This window comes from Vipera berus, assembly GCF_964194415.1.
Source record: "Vipera berus genome assembly, chromosome: 7".
NCBI classification, from domain to species: domain Eukaryota; kingdom Metazoa; phylum Chordata; class Lepidosauria; order Squamata; family Viperidae; genus Vipera; species Vipera berus.
This window is the reverse complement of record NC_138209.1, coordinates 55,326,797-55,348,531: the sequence shown is the minus strand read 5'-3', so window position 1 is coordinate 55,348,531 and position 21,735 is coordinate 55,326,797. Positions and strand designations below refer to the sequence as shown.

Genomic DNA, 21,735 nt, shown 5'->3' with positions numbered 1-21,735 from the left:
TGTGTTAAAAGCAACCCCCCTATCATTTTTGGAAGCTGTTAAGGGATACGGCGAGGGAAAGCTTCAAGATGTTGCAGACAGACAGATAGAGGACAATGGTGTTGGAGGGGATCAAGATACAGTTTCATTGGATGTTGCAGGAGGCCAGAGGAAGACGCGTGCCGCCTTAAGAAGAGCGAGACGAGAGCAAGAGCAAGACCAGCAGATAGTTATGGAATCTCCAAAGTGTATTTACAGTGAAGATGTGGGAGGGGCGCGGTCCAAAGAAGTTTTGGGGGTCATGACAGACGTGCTCCAAAAGTTTTGGGGCGTTAAGATTGCTGATTAAATTTTTAAATTAGTATCTTAATGGATTAAATTTATCATAGAGGAGAAAGAAAGTTTTTTTTAATATGTAACACAATTTAAGATGGATGTTATTTGCTTGCTAGAAAAGTATATTAGGGTTATGGACTAAAAGTGTGTGTTGAACTAAGAATGGGTATGCAAGCTCCTAATTAACAATAAGTTGTCTTACAGACTGCTTAACCCTTTTTTTTTTTACTCTTTTTATTTGAACTCAAGGATGACCTGGAACTGCGAGACATTTGGTGTGATACATGCAAAAATTATTTTTGATTATGGTTTAGTTTGGTTGGAGATTATTAAGGTTAATAGATAGGCGCTTTTGGCGCGTAACTGAGAATTTGTTTATTTTTTTTTCTTTGAAATTAATATGAATAAGGACTGAGATTAAGAAAATCTATTCTGAGTAAAGCTTTTTTTTGTTTTTCTCTTTTTCTTTTTTACTTTATTTGTAATATTAATATTGTTTGTATTCATTTTACATGAGCTAGAGGGAGATAGAACTAATAGTTTATTGCTGATAACATAGGGGTGCTTATGTTTGTTTTTTGATTTTATACCCTGTATTTAGCTCTGGGAAGTCGGGGGGGGAGGAGGGAATGGGGGGAAGGGATAGGGAGGGTTGGGTGGGGGTGGGGGGGATTAAAGTTAAAATGTATTGTAAAACTTTTTAAATAAAAAAAAGCCCCCTGCTCGAGCAGAAGAACCTATATCGCCTCAAGACAGGTGGATGTCCAGTCTCTTCTTAAAAATCTCCAGTGATGGAGCGCCTACGATTTCTGGGGGTAAGCTGTTCCACTGGATGATTGTCCTGTCAGGAAATTTCTCCTTAGTTCCAGGTTGCTTCTCTCTTTGGTCAGTTTCCAACCATTGTTTCTCATCCTTCCATCTAGTGCTTTGGTGAACAACATGCCCCCCTCTGCCTTGTGGCAGCCCTTCAGACACTAGAACATTGCTATCATGCCTCCCCTATTACTTCTTTTCCTTAGACTAGCCAGACCCAAATCCCATAGCCATTCTTCGTATGTTTTAGTCTCCAGGCCTTTGATCATCTTAGTTGCTCTTTGAATTTTTTCCAAAGTCTCAACATCTTTTTTGTGATATGTTGACCAAAATTGGCTGCAATATTACTAGAGCTTTATAAAGCAGTAATAGTACTTCTCATGATCTTGATTCTATGCCTCTATTTATACAACCCAGGATTTTGTTAGCTTTTTTGGTTGCTGCTGCACACTGCTGGCTCATAGTCAATTGATCGTCCACTAGGACAGGGCTTTTCAACCAGTGGTACAGGTACCACCTGTGGTACATTGGCAGGTGGTACATGACCATCCTAGAAAAGTGGTAGCGGGGGCGGGGAATGAGCTGAACTGGTGGCAGATGGCTGGAGCAGCAGGGCTGACGGGGTAGCGGAAGCGCCAGGATCAGCGCCAGGCTCCAGCTGGAGCTCAGCGCTGATCCTGGCACATCTGCTGAGCCCAGAATAAGCACCAATCAGCTGGAATGTTGCAGCATCCCCAGGGTCTTGTGATTTACATTCAGATACTTGGCAACTGATTTATATTTATGACGGTCACAGTGTCCCAGGGTCACGTGAAGTGACCAAAATCTGCTGCAACCACCCAGCAGACAGGGGGAATAAAATCCAAACACCCCACCCCACCCCACCCCCGCTGCCAATCCTCAACAGAAATGCTCACAACAATGAAAACCTTGGACAGGAGGAAGAGCGCCACCGGGCAAACAGCTGCTGTTTTGCTTGGCTGTGGCTTGGGGGGCACTTTTTTCAGTGCCACTGTAATTTCAAACAGTCACTAAGTGAACTCTTGTAAGTTGAGGACTACCTGTACTTCATCACTTTTTTCCTTTTTTTTTTTTGGTCAAGTTTTTTACACCTTGCCAGGTGACTGATGCTACTCAGATGTTGCCATATCCTAAAAGTGGTACAATGGGTGAAAAGGTTGAAAAGCCCTGCACTAGGACAACAAGGTCCCTCTCACAGTTACTGTTTTTGAGCCAGGTCTCTCCCAATCTGTATTTGTGACTTTGGTTTTTCCTGCCTAAATGTAAGACTTTGCTTTTCTCCACATTGATACTTGTTTTGTTGGATAGGGCCCATCAAGTTGGTCAACATATTTTTGGATCCTGTGTTTGTCTTCTGGGGTATTGGCTACTCCTGCTAGTTTGATGTAATCTGCGAATTTGATGCATTCCCCTTCTATTCTCTTATCTAAGTCATTGATGAAGATATTCAAGAGTACTGGGCCTAAGAAGGAACCTTGTGGTACCCCACTGCTTACTTCTCTCCATGTGGATGTAGTGCCATTGAGGACTACTTGTTGAGTATGGTTAGCCAGTTACAGATCCATCTGGTAGTGATGTTGTCTACCCCGTCTTTTCTTAATTTACCAAGGAGTAGGTTGTGGTCTACCTTGTCAAATGCCTTACTGAAGTCCAAGTATATTATGTCCACTGAGTTTCACTGGTCTACTAGTTTAGTCACTTTATCAAAGAATGAGATGAGATGAGATTGATCTGGCATGATCTATTTTTGACGGTGCTGGCTATTAGTTATTACTTTGTTTGCTTCTAGTTGTTCGTAGATGTTTTTTAATGTTTTCTAGGATTTTCCCTGGTACTGATGTTAAGCTGATTGATCTGTAGTTTCCTGGGTCTGTTTTTTCCCCTTTCTTGAAGATGGGGACTACATCAGCCCTTTTTCAATGCTCTGGTACTTCCCCAGTACTCCAGGTTTTATGGAGGATGTGATCCAACGGTTCTGAGATAACCTCTGCCAGCTCTTTCAGAACTCTGTGATGTAGCCTGTTGGGTCCCGGTGATTTATATTCATCAAGGTTGGATAGGTGCTCCTTTACCATTTTCTTGCTTATTTTAATTTTTGTTTCTGGTATGTCTTTTGCAGTGTTTTTTTTTCTGGTGTGTTGGGCTGTAGTATCTTTTTGTGTGAAAACTGACCAAAGTATGAGTTAAGCAGCTCTGCTTTCTCCCTGTTGCCTGTAATCTCCTTGCCATCTTGTCTCTTTAGTAGGCCTACAGTTTCCTTGATTTTTTTCTTGTTGTTAATGTGTTGGAAGAAACTTTTTTAGTGTCCTTGATTTCTGTTGCAAGTCTTTGTTCGTTCTGAGCCTTTGCTTTCCTGACTTCACCTTTGCATGTTCTAGCTGTCTGCTGATAATCAGCCTTTGTTTATGTGTCCCTCTTTCCATTTTTTGTATTTGTCCTTTTTGTCTTTGTTAGTGACTTCTTTGTATAGCCATGATGGTTTCTTCTTGGATTTCTTCTTATTTCTCAGTGATATTGTGCTGGTCTGGGCTTTTGTGATCGCATTTTTCAGGGTTTCCCATGCTTCCTGGGTTGTTTTACCCTCTAGGATTTTCATCCATGGGATTTTTCCTAGGTTCTCTCTTAGTTTGTTAAAGTCGGCTCTTTTGAAGTTTGGGACCTTGGTTGGATTGTTTTCTATAGCTGGTATTTGCATTGTTTTAAATTCTAGTATGAATTATAGATGGAGATTAAATGAATCTATCTTACAAAAGGAGATGACTGTAAAGGATTGAAGAAAGAAACTAAATGAATACTTTGATAATAATCTAGGCAAAGGGACAAATTTAATGACTTTTTGGGATGCTAGCAAAGCAGTTAAAAAGGTTTATTTTATACAATTCCATTGCTTAGGGAAGAAAGAAAATCACAGGAAAAGATGCAAAAGATATTGGATGAAATTAAACAGAAAGAAACTGAATTACAAAAGACACCTACAGACTCTAAAATCTTACATCAAATTAAATTGCTACGTCAACAATTGTCTATGTTAACAGTACAAGAAATAGAAAAAAAATAAACTATGTGAAACAAAGATATTCTGAGTTTGCAAATAAACCAGGAAGATGGTTGGCATATAAACTAAGAAAGGAAAGGGTAAAGAGAATGATTGCGAACATTTCCGAAGGTAATAATGTAATAACAGATATTATCAAAAAGTCTTTCCATAATTTTTACTCCAACTTTTACAAAAAGCAGGAGCTAGACATGTCTAAAATACCTAACCTCTCCCAAACTCAAATACAACGTATGAATGATTCAATAACTAACTTTGAAATATCAGAAGCCATTAAAAAAATGAAATCAGGCAAAGCTTCAGGTCTAGTTAGTCTTACAAGACAATATTATAAATGCTTTGAAGATGAACTTCTTCAGGATATAATGAATAATATATTATTTATTTATTTATTTAGATTTATATACCGCCCTTTCCCGAAGGACTCAGGGCGGTTTACAGGGCATTTAAAAAACAGTCAATACAAACGTTAAAACAAATTAAAAGAGATTAAATAGAACCCTGAGAAAATTAAAACCCAGTTAAAATTAAAATTAAAAATATTCTCAGCCTGGGCCAGAGAGCTCGAAGAGCCAGGTCTTCAGGTCCTGGCGGAATGAACGGAGGTTGGGGGCAGTCCTAAGCTCCGCAGGCAGCTGGTTCCACAGGGCAGGCGCACCCACTGAGAAGGCCCTACCCCTGGGTGTTACCCGCCGGCAGTCTTTAACCGGCGGCACCCTGAGGTGACCCTCCCTGTGGGAGCGCACTGGACGAAGGGAACTTGATGCTGGCAGCAGGTTTTCCCTCAAATATCCCGGACCCTCGCCATTTAGGGCTTTATAGGTCATCACCAGCACCTTGAATCTCACCCGAAGGGCAACTGGAATCCAATGCAGCTCGCGGAGTAGAGGTGTTACATGGGAATATCGGGAAACCCCCATCACGACTCGCGCGGCCGCATTCTGCACCAGTTGAAGCCTCCGGGTGGTCCTCAAGGGCAGCCCCATGTAGAGAGCGTTGCAGTAGTCTAAACGGGAGGTCACGAGCGCATGAGTGACTGTGCGTAGGGCATCTCGGAGGGAGGGAGAAAGATACCTCACACTTGGAAAGAAGTTAATATTGTGTTATTACTGAAGGAAGGCCAAGATGTCATGAGGATAAAGAATTATAGACCAATTTCATTACTAAACATTGACTATAAACTTTTTCCTGCAATTTTGGCAGAAAGATTAATGAAGATTTTACAGGCATTCAAAGTGCCCAATCTTAAATTATATTATGAGGTGGCAGCATTATCGTCAATTAGTGATTGGTTTAATTTAACACAAAGGAGTTTATTGAATATTGAAGGATGTGATTTGTTATATGGTTGGCATGCTTATTTATTGTATGATAAAAAGTGGACAAAGTTTTTAAAACACATATATTAAGATCTGCCTTGTTGAGAGTTTGGAAATAATATCGACACAAGTTGAATTATAAAATTCCTATATGGGCAATACCTAAACATGCAATAGAAAATATAAATGTGGGATTTAAACATGTGATAACATATAAAGAAATTCTTAGATTGGAAAAGAACGAATGGCAATTGAAGTCTTTCAATATTCTAAAAGAAAAAAGAGTACAAACTTGGTTTCAGTATGGGCAGTTACAGGCCAGTTGAAAAGAAGATCAGAAAATTGGCATTTCAATATCAGATGGCAATTTGGTAAAGCAAATTAGAGATCAAAGTCGAGCGCATATAAGGAGGATATATAATGCATTGATAGAAATTGACTCAGAAGCGGAACTGGTTAAGGATTGTATGATAAAATGGGCCCAGAATTTTCAAGAACCAATAATAATGGATACTTGGGAGAAAATATGGGTTAGGAATGTTAAATTTAAAGGTAAAGGTAAAGGTTCCCCCGCACATGCGTGCTAGTCGTTTCCGACTCTAGGGGCCGGTGCTCATCTCCGTTTCATAGCCTAAGAGCCAGCGCTTGTCCGAGGACGTCTCCGTGGTCATGTGGCCGGCATGACTAGACGCCAAAGGCGCACGGAACGCTGTTACCTTCCCACCGTAGTGGTCCCTATTTTTCTACTTGCATTTTTACGTGCTTTCGAACTGCTAGGTGGGCAGAAGCTGGGACGAGTAACAGGCGCTCACTCTGCTACGCGGCACTCGGGATTCGACCCGCCAAACTGCCGACCTTCCGATCAACAAGTTCAGCGTCATAACCCACTGAGCCACCGCGTCCCTTCAATGTTAAATTTACACAGGCACAAAACTTAAGGGAAAATTTTTACAAAATGTTTTATAGATGGCATTTAGATCCCAAAAAATTAGCATGTATGTATCCAAATTGTCAGCCAAAATGTTGGAGATGTGGTTGTGATGATGCAACGTATTATCATGTATGGTGGACTTGTAAAAAAGTTAAAGCTTTTTGGATCAAAATTTGGTGGAACATGCAGAAGATCTTTAAGAAAAAGATAAGATTTTCACCACAATTGTTTTTGTTGGGTATTATCACTGACTGTACTGCTATAGAAACTAAATTGATGCTGAACTTAATAACAGCTAAAAGACTTTTGGTAGCGCAATACTGGAAGAAGGAGGATCTGCCTAATATAGAAGAATGGACTTTGAAAGTTTCGAACCTGGCAGAAATGGCCAAAATCTCGGCATATGTGAAAGATCACTTGCAACAGAGATATATAGTGGAATGGAGAAGATGGATTGATTATATTCAGAATAAATATGGGACTACAAAGTATCATTTAGCATATGAATAGTTATTAGTTATTATAATTAGAGGATATATTATTTATCTTTTCTATGGCTAAGGAGAGTTAAAGTGCGATAGGATTTAAAGAGTAATTATAGTAATTAGATTATTTTAGAGTAAGATTGTATGATATAATACCCTGTATTCAGCTCTGGGAAGTCAGGGGGGGGTGTTGGGAAGGGAGGGAAGGGGAGGGGGTTGGGGGAGATGGGGTATATGTTCTAAAAATGTATTTTAAAACTTTTCAATAAAAAAAAGATTTTACAGGCATATATTCATGAAGATCAATGTGGCTTTCTGCCAAAAAGACAGTTAAGGTATAATGTGAGGATTGATTTGAACATTATATATGAATATTTACAATATCATAATGAGAAACAGGCAGTTTTAATATACTTGGATGCAGAGAAGCCTTTGACAATTTAAATTGGGCTATTATGTTTACAGTTTTGGAAGATATGGACTTTGGGGAGAATTTTATTCAAGGACTCAAAGCTATTTATACATCACAGCAAGCAAAAATTGTAAAGTTGATTTAACTAATTCATGTGAAATTCAAAAGGGTACGACACAAGGATGCCCCTTATCTCCCTTGTTGTTTATATTGGTATTGGAAGTCTTGAACAGAGATATTAGGCAAGATGAGAAAATAGCAGGTACAAATATTAAAAAGTTTATAAATTTAGGGCATTTGCTCATGACTTGGTTATATTTTTGCAAGACCCCAAAAAATAATATAGAATTTTTGATGAGGAAATTAAATGAGTTTAGGGTTTTAGCAGGTTTTAAAATAAACAAACAGAAAACAACAATGCTTATTAAGAATATGACCTCTCAGGACTGTGATATATTGACTAAAAAGTCTAGTTTTAAGATTGAGAAAAGGTGAAATACTCTGACAAATACAAATGCAAAACTGTTTCAAAATAATTATGTGCCTCTTTAGAATGATATCAAAAAGGATTTACTAAAATGGGATAAACTGCATTTATCATTATTAGGTAGAATTTCTGTAATTAAGATGAATGTTTTACCAAAGATGCTTTTTTTGTTTCAGATGTTACCAATACTTGCAACTGATACTCTGTTTGAACAGTGGCAGATGGATATTTCTAAGTTTATATGGCAAGGGAAAAAACCAACAACTAGATATAAACTTTTGCAAGATGCTAAGGAAAAGGTTTACTAGATTTGAAACTGTATTTTGATGCTTGATGATAAGTCTAGCTAAGAGTAGATGAACAGCCAAAATAAAAGGCTACTTGATTTAGGTCATTTGGATGGCATGATTATTCATGGTATGACAAAGTTAAAGTAAATGTTGATTTTAATAACTATTTTGTTAAATATGCCATCCTAAGAGTTTGTAGTAAATATAAAATAAGTTTTTCTGTGAAGATGCCTCTTTGGATGTTACCCCAGGAAGCTTTTTTTTTTTTAGAAAAGAAATGATGGCAAAGCCAGACTGGTGGACTTATGGTAAAATAATATCTTTTAATTTTGATAATCCTATCCTTAAGTCTAAGGAGGAGTTAGAATCAGAAGGACGTCTTCCATTGCTTTACATATTTACAATTGAAAGATTTAAATCAGACAAAAAATTATGGATTTAACTTTGTGAAAAATGAATTGGAAATCCTACTGTGTAGTAGTGATGAACGTATTATTGCTAAGTTCCATAAATTGTTATTGATTTTGAATTTGGAAAATGTAAATGTAAAGCACTGCATGATTCAGTGGGCAAGGAATCTTAGATATAATGCTTGAACAATGGGATAATATATTGATGAAAAGTTTAAAATTTACACTAAATTATAATTTAAAAGAAAACTTATATAAGATGTATTGTTAATATTTAACATGAGACAAGAATGTAAAGATATTTAAAATGAATATTGGTAATGCAAAAGTAAAGAAGGGACCTTTTATGACTTATGGTGGACATGTGACAAAGGAAAGAAATATTGGACTCACATCCTAATACAGAAGAGTTTCAAAGTGAATATAAAGATAAAATCAGAAACTTATCTTTTAGGTTTAATGGAAAAAGACTTGGGGAAAAATTGGAACTTTGATGCTATATATGTTGACGGCAGCAAAATTTCTTTATGCACAAAAATGGAAGGACACTTTGTTTCCCACAATGGATGAATGGCTGCAAAAGTTAATGGAGTTAGCAGATGGCTAAACTGACTGCCTTGATTAAAGAAAAAAACACAATTACTTTTGTTTCTACTGGGAGACTGCTTCTGGACTTTGTGCTTGAGGTGGAAAAAAATGAAACTTGGATTCTAGGTTTTACCAATTAGATAGGCTTGTTGTTGTTGTTTTTAAATCCCATTTATATCCCGCCCTTCTCTGAAGACTCAGGGCGGCTTACAATCTAAGAAGCACAAATCAATGTGCTTAGCAATAGCCTTCATTCTATGTATATGCCTACTTATTAGGGCTTTCGCCCCCCCCCAAGCGGCATTTTTACAAAGTCAGCTTATTGCCCCCAACAATCTGGGTCCTCATTTTACCTACCTCGGAAAGATGGAAGGCTGAGTCAACCTTGAGCCTGGTGGGACTTGAACCTGCACTAATTGCAGGCAGCTGGTGTTACTTAGGGAGGCATTAGCCCACTGCTCCACCAAGGCAGTTCTGTTGTTATAGAAATGGCTAGTTTATACTATTATGTAAAAGTAAAAAGTTGAGGTTCGATGTTATTATCTTATTCTACTGCACCAAAGAGAGTTGGAAGTCAATGTCTTTTCTTTCTTTTTTCCCTTTTTCCTGCACTTTCCCCTTCCCTTTTCCATCTTTCCTATTGTTTTCTTTTGTATTTTTGTATTTTATATTATAAATTAATAAAGTATTTTTCTAAAAAAAGGATAACAGTAATACAGCCATACTACATGGGTAAATATACTTAGACATAAGACAGTACTATGTGAATTAAGTGTTCAGCAGAGTGATGGAGGGAAAAAGGGAAGAAGGGAAAAACTGTCTCTGTGTCTAGTTGTTTTGGCATGCAATGCCCTGTAGCAGTGTCCAGAAGGGAGGAGTTGAAGCAGTTTATGTCCAGGATGTGAGGGGTCTGCAGATATTTTCTCAGCCCTCTTTCTGACCCATGTAGTATACAGGCCCTCAATACAGGATGGTTGCAAATTTTTTCTGCAGTAATAATTATCTGTTGAAATCTGTACCTGCCCTGTTTGGTTGCTGTACCAAACCAGACAGTTATAGAAGTACAAATGACAGACTCAATAATTCCTCTGAGGAACTGTATCAACAGTTCCTGGGGCAGTCTGAATTTTCTGAGTTGATGCAGGAAGAAAACTCTTTGTTGTGCCTTTTTAATGATGGTTCTATTTCAAATCCTGGGAGATTATAAAATCCAAAAACTTGAAAGACTACTTTTGATACTATGTTGTCTAACGTACTAAGAGATGGTAGAACAGGAGGACTCCTCCTAAAATCCATTCTCATCTCTTCAGTTTTTAAGTGTTCAGCTCTGAATTGTTCTGGCTGTACCAGACAGCCAACTGTTCAACCTCCTGTCTATATGCAGACTCATCACCACCTTGAATGAGACCAATGACTGTTGTATCATCTGCAAACTTCAGTACTTTAATAGAGGGCTTCTTCAATATGCAGTCATTGGTATAGAGAAGAGTAATGGAGAGAGCACACAGCCCTGGGGGGCACCTATGATAATTCGATGTGATTTTACCTAGCTTCACCTGCTGCTTTCTATCTGTTAGAAAGCTTATAAACCACTTACAAGTGTGGTCAGGCACAATTAGCTGAATCAGTTTAGACAGAAAAAAATTCTGGAATGATGGTATTGAATGCCAAGTTGACGTCTACAAAAAGGACCTGGGCATAGCTCCCTGTGGATTCAAAATGTTGCAACATGTAGTGCCATATTAACAGTATCATCTGCCAATCCATTTGCACAATAGGCAAACTGCAAGGGATCTAGCAGTGGATCTGTGATGATTTTCAGGTAGGCCAACACTTAACCTTTCAAAGGTTTTCATAATTACAGATGTCAGAGCAACTGGTCTGTAGTCATTCAGCATTTTGAGGAAGGGTTTCTTGGGCACTGGGATGATAGTAGAGCATTTGAAGCAAGAAGGAACATAACACATCTCCAGTGATGCGGGTGAAGATAGGATCCAGTTGATCAGCACAGGCTTTCAAGGAAGAAGTTATTCTGGGCCTGATGCTTTTCTGATCTTTTGTCTACGAAATAGACCTCACACATCTATTTGTAGGATCACCAGAAGTGGGGAACCCAGAGGGATGGAGTTAAGATATAGGAGATTTGGCTATTGTTAGTGTATCTGAGACGGTGAGGGTAGTGATAGTTGAGTGATCTTCTCTTCGGACGTACAATAGAACACATTCAGGTCATCAGCCAACTGCCAATTCTCTTCCGTAAGGGAGGAAGATCGGCTGTAGCCAATGATATTATTTAGGCTTTTCCCCATGTTTATTGGTTCATTTACTGAGAACTGGTTCCTCAGACTGACTGAGTAGCTTCTCTTCGCTGCCTTGATCTCCCTTGTTAATACATTCCTGGCCTCATTGTACAACATTCTACCTCCATTCTGTAGGCTTCCTCTTTGGCATGATGTAGCTGCGTGAGCTTAGCTGTGAACCAAAGTTTATTATTACTGTACATGTGCAAGCTTTTGGTTGGCACACACGTCCTCACAAAAAATAATGTATGATGTCATAGTATCAGTGAGTTCATCCAGGTTTGCTGAGGCAGCTTCAAAAACACTCCAGGCATGAGATCGAGGCAAGCCTTTACATTTTAACATGTTAACATGTTTGGTGCCATGTTTAATAACACCACAGTTAAGGAGTCCCTCATTTTGTCTGCCTTACCCTATCCCAGCACTTAGGGGAAAAGGTCAAGGGCCTTTTGAAAGATTAGGAGGGTAGAAGCCTGTCAAACCTCAAGGAGAAGGCTGTTTCATTTTAGGAAACAAATCATATGATCACTGAAAAAATGCTATCTCCATTCTACAGTGTTTATCAAATAGAGCAGGGGTGTCAAACTCAATTTCATTGAGGGCCGCATCAGCATTGCGGTTGCCCTCAAGGGGCCGGGTGGGTATGGCCTACTGGGTGGGCCTGGCTAGAGTGCGTATGGCCTACTGGGTGGGCATGGCCATTCTACATCGTTCGCATCAAGGGTGCCTATGGGGGCCTGGGCAGGAGCGGGACAGATCTGAGGGTCTCTGGCAGAAGGAGGGTCTCTGGGCCAGGGCCAAGGCAGTGGGGGCCGTTCCCTCACTGTTCCCAGGATGGCTTTGTGCGCCACATGAAACCACTTCGCGGGCCGGATCTGGGCCCCGGGCCTTGTGTTTGACATGTCTGAAATAGAGTATCTGCTCAGGAATTCTAATATATAACTTAAGGCAGGGGTCCACAACCCCAGGGCCACAGCCTACTACCGGGTCTTGAGCTGTTTGGAACTGGGCCACGGAAGTTGCGGGCCAGCGTGCACATGCGCATACCAACTTGCATGAGCAGGTGAGTACATGCACGCGCACTCAAATTTATTTATTTATTTATTTGTTTGTTTGTTTGTTTGTTTGTTTTATATACCGCCCTTCTCCCGGAGGACTCAGGGCGGTGTACAGAGCAATAAAGTAAGAATACAATAAAGCAATAAAGTGAGAAAATTTTAAAACCCAAATCCATCAGGCCAGGCCGGCTTGTTGGAATAGATAAGTTTTTAGATCACGCCGGAAGGAGCGAAGGTCGGGGGCCATCCGGATTTCAGCTGGTAAGCGGTTCCAAAGGATTGGCACACCCACCGAGAATGCTCTCCCCCTGGGGGTCACCAGCCGACATTCTCTGACCGGTGGCACCCTGAGGAGGCCCTCTCTGTGGGAGCGCACAGGACGGAGGGATGTTGACGCTGGCAGTAGGTGTTCCCGTAGGTAATCCGGACCCACGCCATGTAGGGCTTTGTATGTCATCACTAGCACCTTGAATTTCACCCGGAAGGCAACTGGAAGCCAGTGCAGCTCACGGAGCAGAGGTGTAATATGGGAGTATCGGGAGGCCCCCAAAAGCACTCGTGCAGCTGCACTCTGTACCAGCTGAAGCTTCCGAGTGGTTCTCAAGGGCAGCCCCATGTAAAGAGCGTTGCAGTAGTCAAGACGAGAGGTCACAAGTGCATGGGTGACTGTACGCAAGGCATCCAGGTCCAGATACGGTCGCAGCTGGCGCACCAGACGAACCTGGGCGAAGGCCCCTCTAGTCACAGCTCCTATATGATCTTCTAAGGAGAGCTGTGAATCTGAGGACACCCAGATTGCGAGCCTTATCTACGGGGGGTAATAACTCGCCCCCGATATTAAGAGATGGAATAATCTGAATATCCTGACATGCCGGTATGTACAGCCATTCAGTCTTGTCCGGGTTGAGTTGAAGCCTGTTCTTCCCCATCCATTCCCGGACCGCTTCCAGGCAACGGGACATCACGTCGAGGGCATCACTGATGTGGTTTGGGGTCGAGATGAAAAGCTGGGTGTCATCAGCATACTGATGATAACCCACTCCAAAACCACGGATGATCTCACCTAGCGGTTTCATATAGATGTTAAACAGGAGAGGTGAGAGGACCGACCCCTGAGGAACTCCATAAATGAGAGGCCTCGGGGTCGATCTCTGGCCACCCGCCAACACCCACTGTGAACGTTCCAGAAGGTAGGAGGAGAACCACTGAAGAACAGTGCCTCCCACTCCCAATCTCCTGAGACGCCGCAGTAAGATACCATGGTCGATGGTATCAAAAGCCGCAGAGAGGTCTAATAGGACCAGGACAGAGGAATGACCCCTGTCCCGAGCCCGCCAGAGATCATTCATCAGAGCGACCAATGCCGTCTCCGTGCTGTGTCCGGGCCTGAAACCCGATTGGTACGGGTCTAGATAATCAGTATCCTCAAGGAACAGAGGAAGCTGATGCGCCACTACGCTCTCAACAACCTTCGGGCGAAAGTTGTTTAAAACAGCTGGGTCCAGGGAAGGCTTTTTGAGGAGGGGTCTCACCACCGCTTCTTTCAAGGCTGCGGGGAAACTGCCCTCTTTCAATGAAGCAGTTACCACTGCATGGATCCAGCCTCGTGTCCCATCCCGAGCCGCATAAACCAGCCAGGAGGAGCACGGGTCCAATAAGGATGTAGTGGAGCTTAGCTTCCTCATGATCCATTCTACCTCGTCCAGAGTCACAGGATCGAACTCTTCCCAGATAACATCAACAAGACTGTCCGTGTTCTCATCGTCAGACTCTGCCCAGTTGGAATCCAGACTGGTCCGGATCCGAGCGATTTTGTCCAGCAGATGTTGGCTAAATTCCTCAGCACGACCCTGCAAGGGATCTTCCTTCACCTCTAGATTAAGGAGGGAGCGGGTCACCCTAAACAGGGCGGTCGGGCGATTATCTGCGGACGCGATAAGGGTAGCAAAGTAATTAGACCTTGCCCTCCTTAGCGCCGCGAGATAAGACCTCGTAAAGGACCTTAGTCGCGATCGGTCGGATTCGGATCGGCTGGATCTCCAACAGCTCTCTAGGCCCCGTCTCTGACGTTTCATCTCCCGGAGCTCCGTAGAAAACCATGGAGCCCACTGGGATCTGCAAAGGGTCAGGGGCCGCATGGGTACAACTCGGTCGAGTGCTTCTGTGGCTGCCTTTTCCCAGGCTTCCATCATGGCACTGGCCGAGCTATGAGCAAAGGAGGCAGGTGGGGGGCCAAGCGCTGTTTGGAACCGCCCAGGGTCCATTAGCCGCCTGGGGCGGTACCATTTCGTTGGTTCAGTAACCCCACGACGGGGAGTGGCAAAGCGGAAGGTCAGCCGCAGGAGTAGTAGGCCAACTGCATGCATGCATGCTCCATTTTACCTGTCACTCGCACAAATGGAGCTGTATGCATGTGCTTGCCCACCACTCGTGTGAAACCATTCCCCCTCTCCTCCCTGCCCATCCCCAAAGGCGGCAACTCTGGCTTAAGATATCCTTCCCTGACAGAATTAATAAGTGTTGAATTCTTGCCTTATCTTTAATTAAACACAACTTATTATTATACAGAGTATCTGTGCATGCACATACACACAAATGTCTCCACCCATCCAGTCATTTAAAAAGTGAATCCACTTCCACTGATTTTTACTTTTTCTATATATTTGATTTCAACAATACTTCAATATAAAGAGAACATAAGATATCATTCATCATTTACATTTTGTAATCCATTGTATAATTTAAATACAAGTTTTCCTTCCTTAACTATCTTTTGTTTAGCAACTGTTTAAAGTTACAGTGACACTGAACAAATGGTAGTTATGCCATGAAATTATGGCCACTGCAGCATCCTCGCAATCATGTGATCAAAATTTGGATGCTTTGGCAGCCCACCTAGTTATGACTTCAGGGGCACTTCAATTGCTCCCCACCTATCTCCTCCCTTTTGGCCACTATGATCCACTGGCCCTGTCCTCAATTGGTCTTCACCATCTTTTTCCTGCTGCTGACAAAATATGGATAGCTTGGGCCTTCCTGTGCAGCTGCTGGCTGGGCCAGGCCTTTCTCTGAAGGCCATGTGCAACCTTGTCCAAATTGCCATGAAGGGCCAAGCCAGATGCATATTTATTTATTTATCAGTATCAGTATCAAGAGGAAGATAGAGAAGGCTAACTGGGTCAGCGGAGCACAGAGCAGCAAAGTTAGTGGGGAAAAAAGTACAAGATGCCCAAAAGGATAAAGATGGGAGAGGAAGACATGTGGGGGGGAGTGTCTTACCTTATGGTGGCTTGGAGCTGCATGCGACCAAAGTAGGAATGGATTAGATCAGGGTGCATCCTTGCTTAACTATCATTGATAACAATGGCAACTCAGACTGACAGGATTGCTGTTGCTAAGTGATGTGTCATGTCACTGCACTTTATCAACACATTGCTTAGTGATGAAATTCCAGTCCCAATTACCATCATAATCTGAGGACTACCTATAAATATAAATGCAATTTCTGCATTTGGAAAAGGAAGAACATAGCTACATTTTTACTACCTCTCATACTAGAATCAGAATCACATGCACATATCAGGTATAGATGATTTCAACAGTTAGAGAGGATCTGGGAGGAACCTAATTCAAACGTCAGACATTTATTTGCTCTTTAGGTATGTGGTATCACTAGGCCTGGATCAAAGGAGATATGATTTTCAGAAACAAGGCTATAGATACCACTAAGTCTGAGAACAGATTTAAAAAATTAATCAATCAGATTGATTTTTGGAGGACTTCTAGTCCAACCCCCTGCTCAAGCAGGAGACCCCATACCATTTCAAACAAGTGACTGTCCAGTTTCTTTAAAACCTCCAATGATGAAGTATCCACAATTTCTGAAGGCAAGCTGTTCCACTAGTCAATTGTCCTCACTGTTAGGAAGTTTTTCCAGAATGCTTCTCTTCTTTGTTTCTTGTCCTGCCCTCTGGTGCTTTGGAAAATGTTGACCCCCCTCTTCTTTATGGCAGCCTCTCAAATACTGGAATACTGCTATCATGTCCCTCCAGTCCTTCTTTTCTCTAAACTAGCCAAACCCAAGTTCTGCAGCCATTTTTCATATGTTTTAGTCTCCAGGCCTTTAATCATCTTATTACTCTTCTGTGCACTTTTTCCAAAGTCTCAACATTAATATTAATAACAATATTGCTAAACAAATGATATCAAACTGCCTGAAAAACCATCTGCAAGTAGCGAGTTCAAAGAACTGCCAACTTTTCTAGGCCAAGCAACTCCAGCAAATTCAGCCCAAGAACAGACTGCAAGATAATGAAAGAAATCTTTCAGAACCTCAGAATTCCATGATGTGTAGCTTTGCCACTATGATGCTGAAATGCATTACTGTACTATTAGAAAGAAGGTGCATAAATCAGATTCTACATGGGAGGTATGCCAGAAGGAAACCTTTATTGACCAGAGACTAAAGTCTGTTCATTGATACCCAGGTAAAGACCAGGACTTCTGCAACAATGCTTTAGACAGAGCAGCAAAGATGGAGTATGTCTGATGAAAACCAAATACAGCATTTCACCAAAAGGACCTGATACCAACTGTAAAGCACGATGGTAGAAATGTTAGTTTGGAGCTGCTTTGCGGCATCAGGGCAGCTCACCTTCAGAATCTACTGTAAATTTGTCATTGTACCAGAGAATCTTTGAGAGCATGAGACTATGAAGATTGAAACTCAACCAAAAGTGAGAATGACTAAAACAGTTTTCAAACTATGAGGTGTACCTCCCTTGGGAGGTGCAATGTATGTCCAGGTGAAGTGTGAAGCACTTTTTAATTACATTGTTACAATAAATCTGTATTTCCCAAAGTTTCATTGTCTTGTTCTCATGTTTTACTTGTTTATTTTGGTGTTTGGATTTTTAGGGGAGATCTGTACATTAAGATTATGCTAAATAGAGTCATGATGGCAAAAAATAATTCTATAAAATGGCAAAGATTTACTATAGTCAAATGGCACACTCTTCTAATATTTCAATTTTCCAACTCCTGAAGTTTCATAGCCTTAAAATTTAGCAGAAAAGCATTAAGTGCAGTGTTTCAAGATTCCAAATATAGCAACAAATCATCCGTCCTCCACCTCCATTATTTATCTAATTTAAGTTCAATTTAATAATAGAATCTATCTAAAAGCCAAAGTATTCAATAAGCTACTGGCATACCACTCTAGTAATTTTAAACATATCTAATTCTTTATTATAGCCTTAGAATTTGTTAAAGATATGCAAAAATACATAAAATAAAGATAAGGAATTGACAGCCACAGTCATTATGCCCCAAGGCAGACAAAAGCAAATAATGCAATAAAATAGATTTAATAAGTGTTTGGAGAACAAGTAGAATGAAATGAAACCACAGATCTCAATATTCATTTTGTTGTCTTATTCACAAACTCTTCAATCACAATTTGAAATGCTTAATACAAAATACTATGGGATACATAAACTGCAGCTTTATAAACCAACAGAAATCTAGGTGTCCAGACTAAAGAGGAAAAGGAGTTAGATGAGAAATGAAATTTGGAATAATAAACTACCTAGGCAGGAAAGGACAAAAGGCAACAAATACTGATGCAAAGGATAAATAGGACTATGTACTTTATACATAGGAAATAAGATGAGGTATTCAAATAGGAAAAAAACCTATTTGAATCCTGAGCTATTGGAAATGGAGAAGGGATTTAAAAAGCAATTAGAGAAACTAGTGAAATTAATATAAAACAGAACAGATAGGGAAAAATCATTTTACATTTATATGAATTTAACTAACTTGCATCCTAAGAAAAGCGCAAACTAAAATCATATACAGTCAATAACCAATACAAAGATGTGAATGAATTTTGGAAGATTTTTATTATCATTTAGAAAATAGAATGAAATGATCTAACAGGAAGAGAAACAAAAACTTGAGTGAAATCAAATTTGAATAGTTCATGCATTTCTAATTAAATGCCACTCAGACTCCTGTCACAATAAGAGCTATTGGAATTTCAAGATGAATTAATCTCATCATCAATTATTTGTGTAAGCTACAAAATAGATATACTAGCTGTATATTCCTTTATGGAATTCTTTGTTCCTATTTTTACCAATATCAAGGTATTATTGTTACTTAGCAAACAATTCCATGTATAGTAATCAACAGGTGTCAAGCTTAACAAGACTTTATGCCTTGATTTCTGATTTGTAAAAAAGAACTGCTAGCCTCTTTTGAGAAGCAAACAAGTTGCCCCCAAAGATATTATCAGAAGCTATGAATCAGAAGCTACTGCAAAATCAAGATTTACTGGTCACAGAGTACCCATTTACTTAATCAACATCATTACATGGTCCAACACATATTCTAAATAAACTCTAAAATATATTCTAAATCTTCTGTTAATATATAACACTCCTTGGAAAATAATCTGAACTAGAACTTTTACCACAGATTTGTGAATATACACAGTGAATTATATTTATACCAGAGCTTTTGGGTGCCAGGGACAGGTTCCGTGGAGAGAGGTTTTTCTGCGGACGGGAGGCTGCATGGTTTTGTCTGCTGCCTGCATCTCACAGATGGATCTTTGCTTGTTTGTGCGGATCGGTTGCTGGTATGCCGCAGCCCGGTATTGGTCCACGGACCAGGGGTTGGGGACCCCTGATTTATACCACATCTCATATGTATGAAATCTCATTCAGAAAGTGGATTATAAACAAGTGGTTGGTTCTTCTCTAAATATAAATTAACAACAGTATACCTTTTCAAGACTTGAAATAAAAATGTCAGATTATCAAGTAAAATTTGCATTCTGCATAGAATGGGTTCTAATGCAAAATCTGTACTTTCACTATACTGTGCAAAAGATAAAAATCTCCAGAAGATTGGAGAATGAAAATTCATTTTTCCCCCCTCCTGTAGTCTTTCTTTCACAAAGACTACTCACTACCACAGAGGTCCCCAATCTTTTGGGCACCGCGGACCGGTTCTGTGGAGGGAGGTTTTTCCATGGACCGGAGGGTGTGTGATTTTGTGTGCTGCCTGCATCACATGGATGGGGTTTTTGCTTGTTTGTGCAGCTCAGTATTGGTCCACAGACCAGGGGTTGGGGACCCTTGCACTACTGGATAAGCCAATGCTAAAGAAATGGTTGGGATATTGGAATTTTTAGACACATGTGTAACCCCACTCAAACTGCAAAATGTGCAGAAAAAGGACCTTGTATACTTAAGTTAGCTTGAAAAAGCTCCCTAAATAAGGATTCTCAATGCTCTGCCCCATGCCTATCCTGCTATTTTAATATCTTCCATTATTATATCATGCTAGCCTTATTTTTAGCCACAAAAATAATTGATGTACCTCCATTATTGATTCTAAAAAAGCATTATTTACAGAGCAATGAGTCCATTTGTCAACATAAAGCCATTCCAGAAACCTACATAGCTAGATATATAGAAGGAAGGTATATCTCTTAAAAACCACACAAAATTGTCTTTTCTGAAAACGGGGAGGGACAAACAAAGTGCTGAATAATGATGCTCTCTGGAAGCAGGGTAGGCTCTAATGTGCCTACATGATTACATTCTACAATTAAATAAGCCCAAGGATGTACGCAAGCCCTGGGGAGCGTTTGGATGAAAACACAACCCCGAGGCCATGCGCGTGGGGATATCTCCATTGTGTTGGAGGGATGGGGAAAGTCTGCAAATGGAAAGAGGGGAACAAGAGCGGACTTCCGGCTAGAGACCGAGACGGACGTTACCAATCTAGGACGATGGCTTCTCCTGCACTCGGTTCCTTGCAAACATTTATGGCCAGTCTACTGGGGAAAAAGTTCTCTCTGGATCCGGAACTTTTCAAAGTGAGATCCCCTTTTCTCCCTCTCATCCGGGGACGGCTTTCCATTTGCAGCCGACCTCACCTGCTTTGGAGCCCGTGGGGTGGAAGGGAGCGTAAATGACCGCGGCTCGCCTCAACAAGAGAACCGCTAGACCCAGACTAGGCTCTTTCTTACATTGCCTACCCATCCACCCCTCGGCGGGGGCAAGACAAAAACTCTCGAAGAAGCTCCCCACCCGCTTGGAAAGACTAGAGCGCGCCCGCGTAGGGGAAGACACACAGGCACAGCAAGAGAGCGAGCCGGAACAGGAGTTTCATTGGGCCGCCGCCATTCGCTTCCAGGCCGGAAAGTTTTGGCAGCGGTGAGAAGGGAGGCGCAAGAGCCCCGCCGAGGGCGGGCGGCCAGGAGCGAGAACAGCCGTTGTTACGGCAACGCCAAGGAGGGGAGGGAGGGGAACTTCAAATCCCAACCGTCAACGGACGAGTGGCTTTCCTTCTTAAAGGGGCCGCCCAGGACAAAAGGGATGGCGCCCAAGCGGAGGCGGCCGAATCGAGTGCCGTAGACTGGATCGGCAACAGTCACCTGCCTTTCTCGGCCCGGTTGCGGAGGATGACCGCAGCGGCGGCGGGGGTCAGTCCTTATGCTCAGCCCGCGTCCGCCCTCCCGCGCCGGGGTCAGCCCGGCCTTCCTTACCCACACAGTGCATGAGCCGGTGCCGCCAGGAGTCGAGCTCGCGGCGGACGCCCCGGCGCTCCGCCGTGCATCGGGGGCTCCGGCACTGCGAGGTGCCCGGAGCTGGAGCCGCGGCGGCCATTCCGTTTGTTCCTTTTTCCAACTGCCGCTGACCTCACGCCCGCTCATTTGCATGCCGGAGCGCGCGCCCCTGCAGGCCACGCCCCGTCCGGTGCGCGCGCACTCACCCTCCGGAGGAGGGGTACATCGTTGTTGCGGTTGATGGTTCTGTGCTGGCGAGGAGAGGGTACCAGAAGCAGGATCAGCACCGAGGAGCGCCAGACGGAGCCAGCTAGACCCTGGCGGAAGCTTCATTCAATGATGGGGCGCTTAACTTGAGCCGATTTTTTCCCTGCCCTGTAGAGGCAGCCACTCCGTGACGATCTTTCCCCAGTTGGATCTTTTCCAAGTTGAACCCCGTTCCCCGCGGCACCTCAGCCATCTACCTTCCTCCCGTGGGTCATCTTCCCTTCCTTCTTCCTTTCCCAGAATATAAGCTTCTTCATGTGTCGTCAGGTCGTGGCCGATTCTTAGCAGCCAGATCGATTTTCTCCATCCCTAATCTGGCCCTTCGGGTCTCCCAAAACTCCACTCGTCACCCCTGTAACTGATCTCATCCTCTTCTCTTTGCTTCCACCTTTCCCAGCAA

General features: G+C 42.0%; 1 protein-coding gene across 5 annotated transcripts in view; it reads right to left on the bottom strand.

Annotated features, from left to right (window-relative positions):
* The window catches only part of LCORL (ligand dependent nuclear receptor corepressor like), a 246,480-nt gene extending 225,300 nt beyond the window's left edge, over positions 1 to 21,180 (bottom strand). For 4 of the 5 annotated variants that reach the window (XR_014027093.1, XM_081332619.1, XM_081332618.1 and 1 more), the window contains exon 1: positions 21,048 to 21,173. Coding sequence is in view for 4 of the 5 variants with exons in the window: in XM_081332619.1 (XP_081188745.1) it covers positions 21,048 to 21,168 (121 nt within the window). In the remaining variant the exon portion in view is untranslated. Of the gene's footprint in view, positions 1 to 21,047 lie in introns of all 5 variants that reach the window. The other variant, XM_081332617.1, reaches the window with a different exon arrangement.
* Between the last annotated feature and the right edge of the window lie 555 nt (positions 21,181 to 21,735).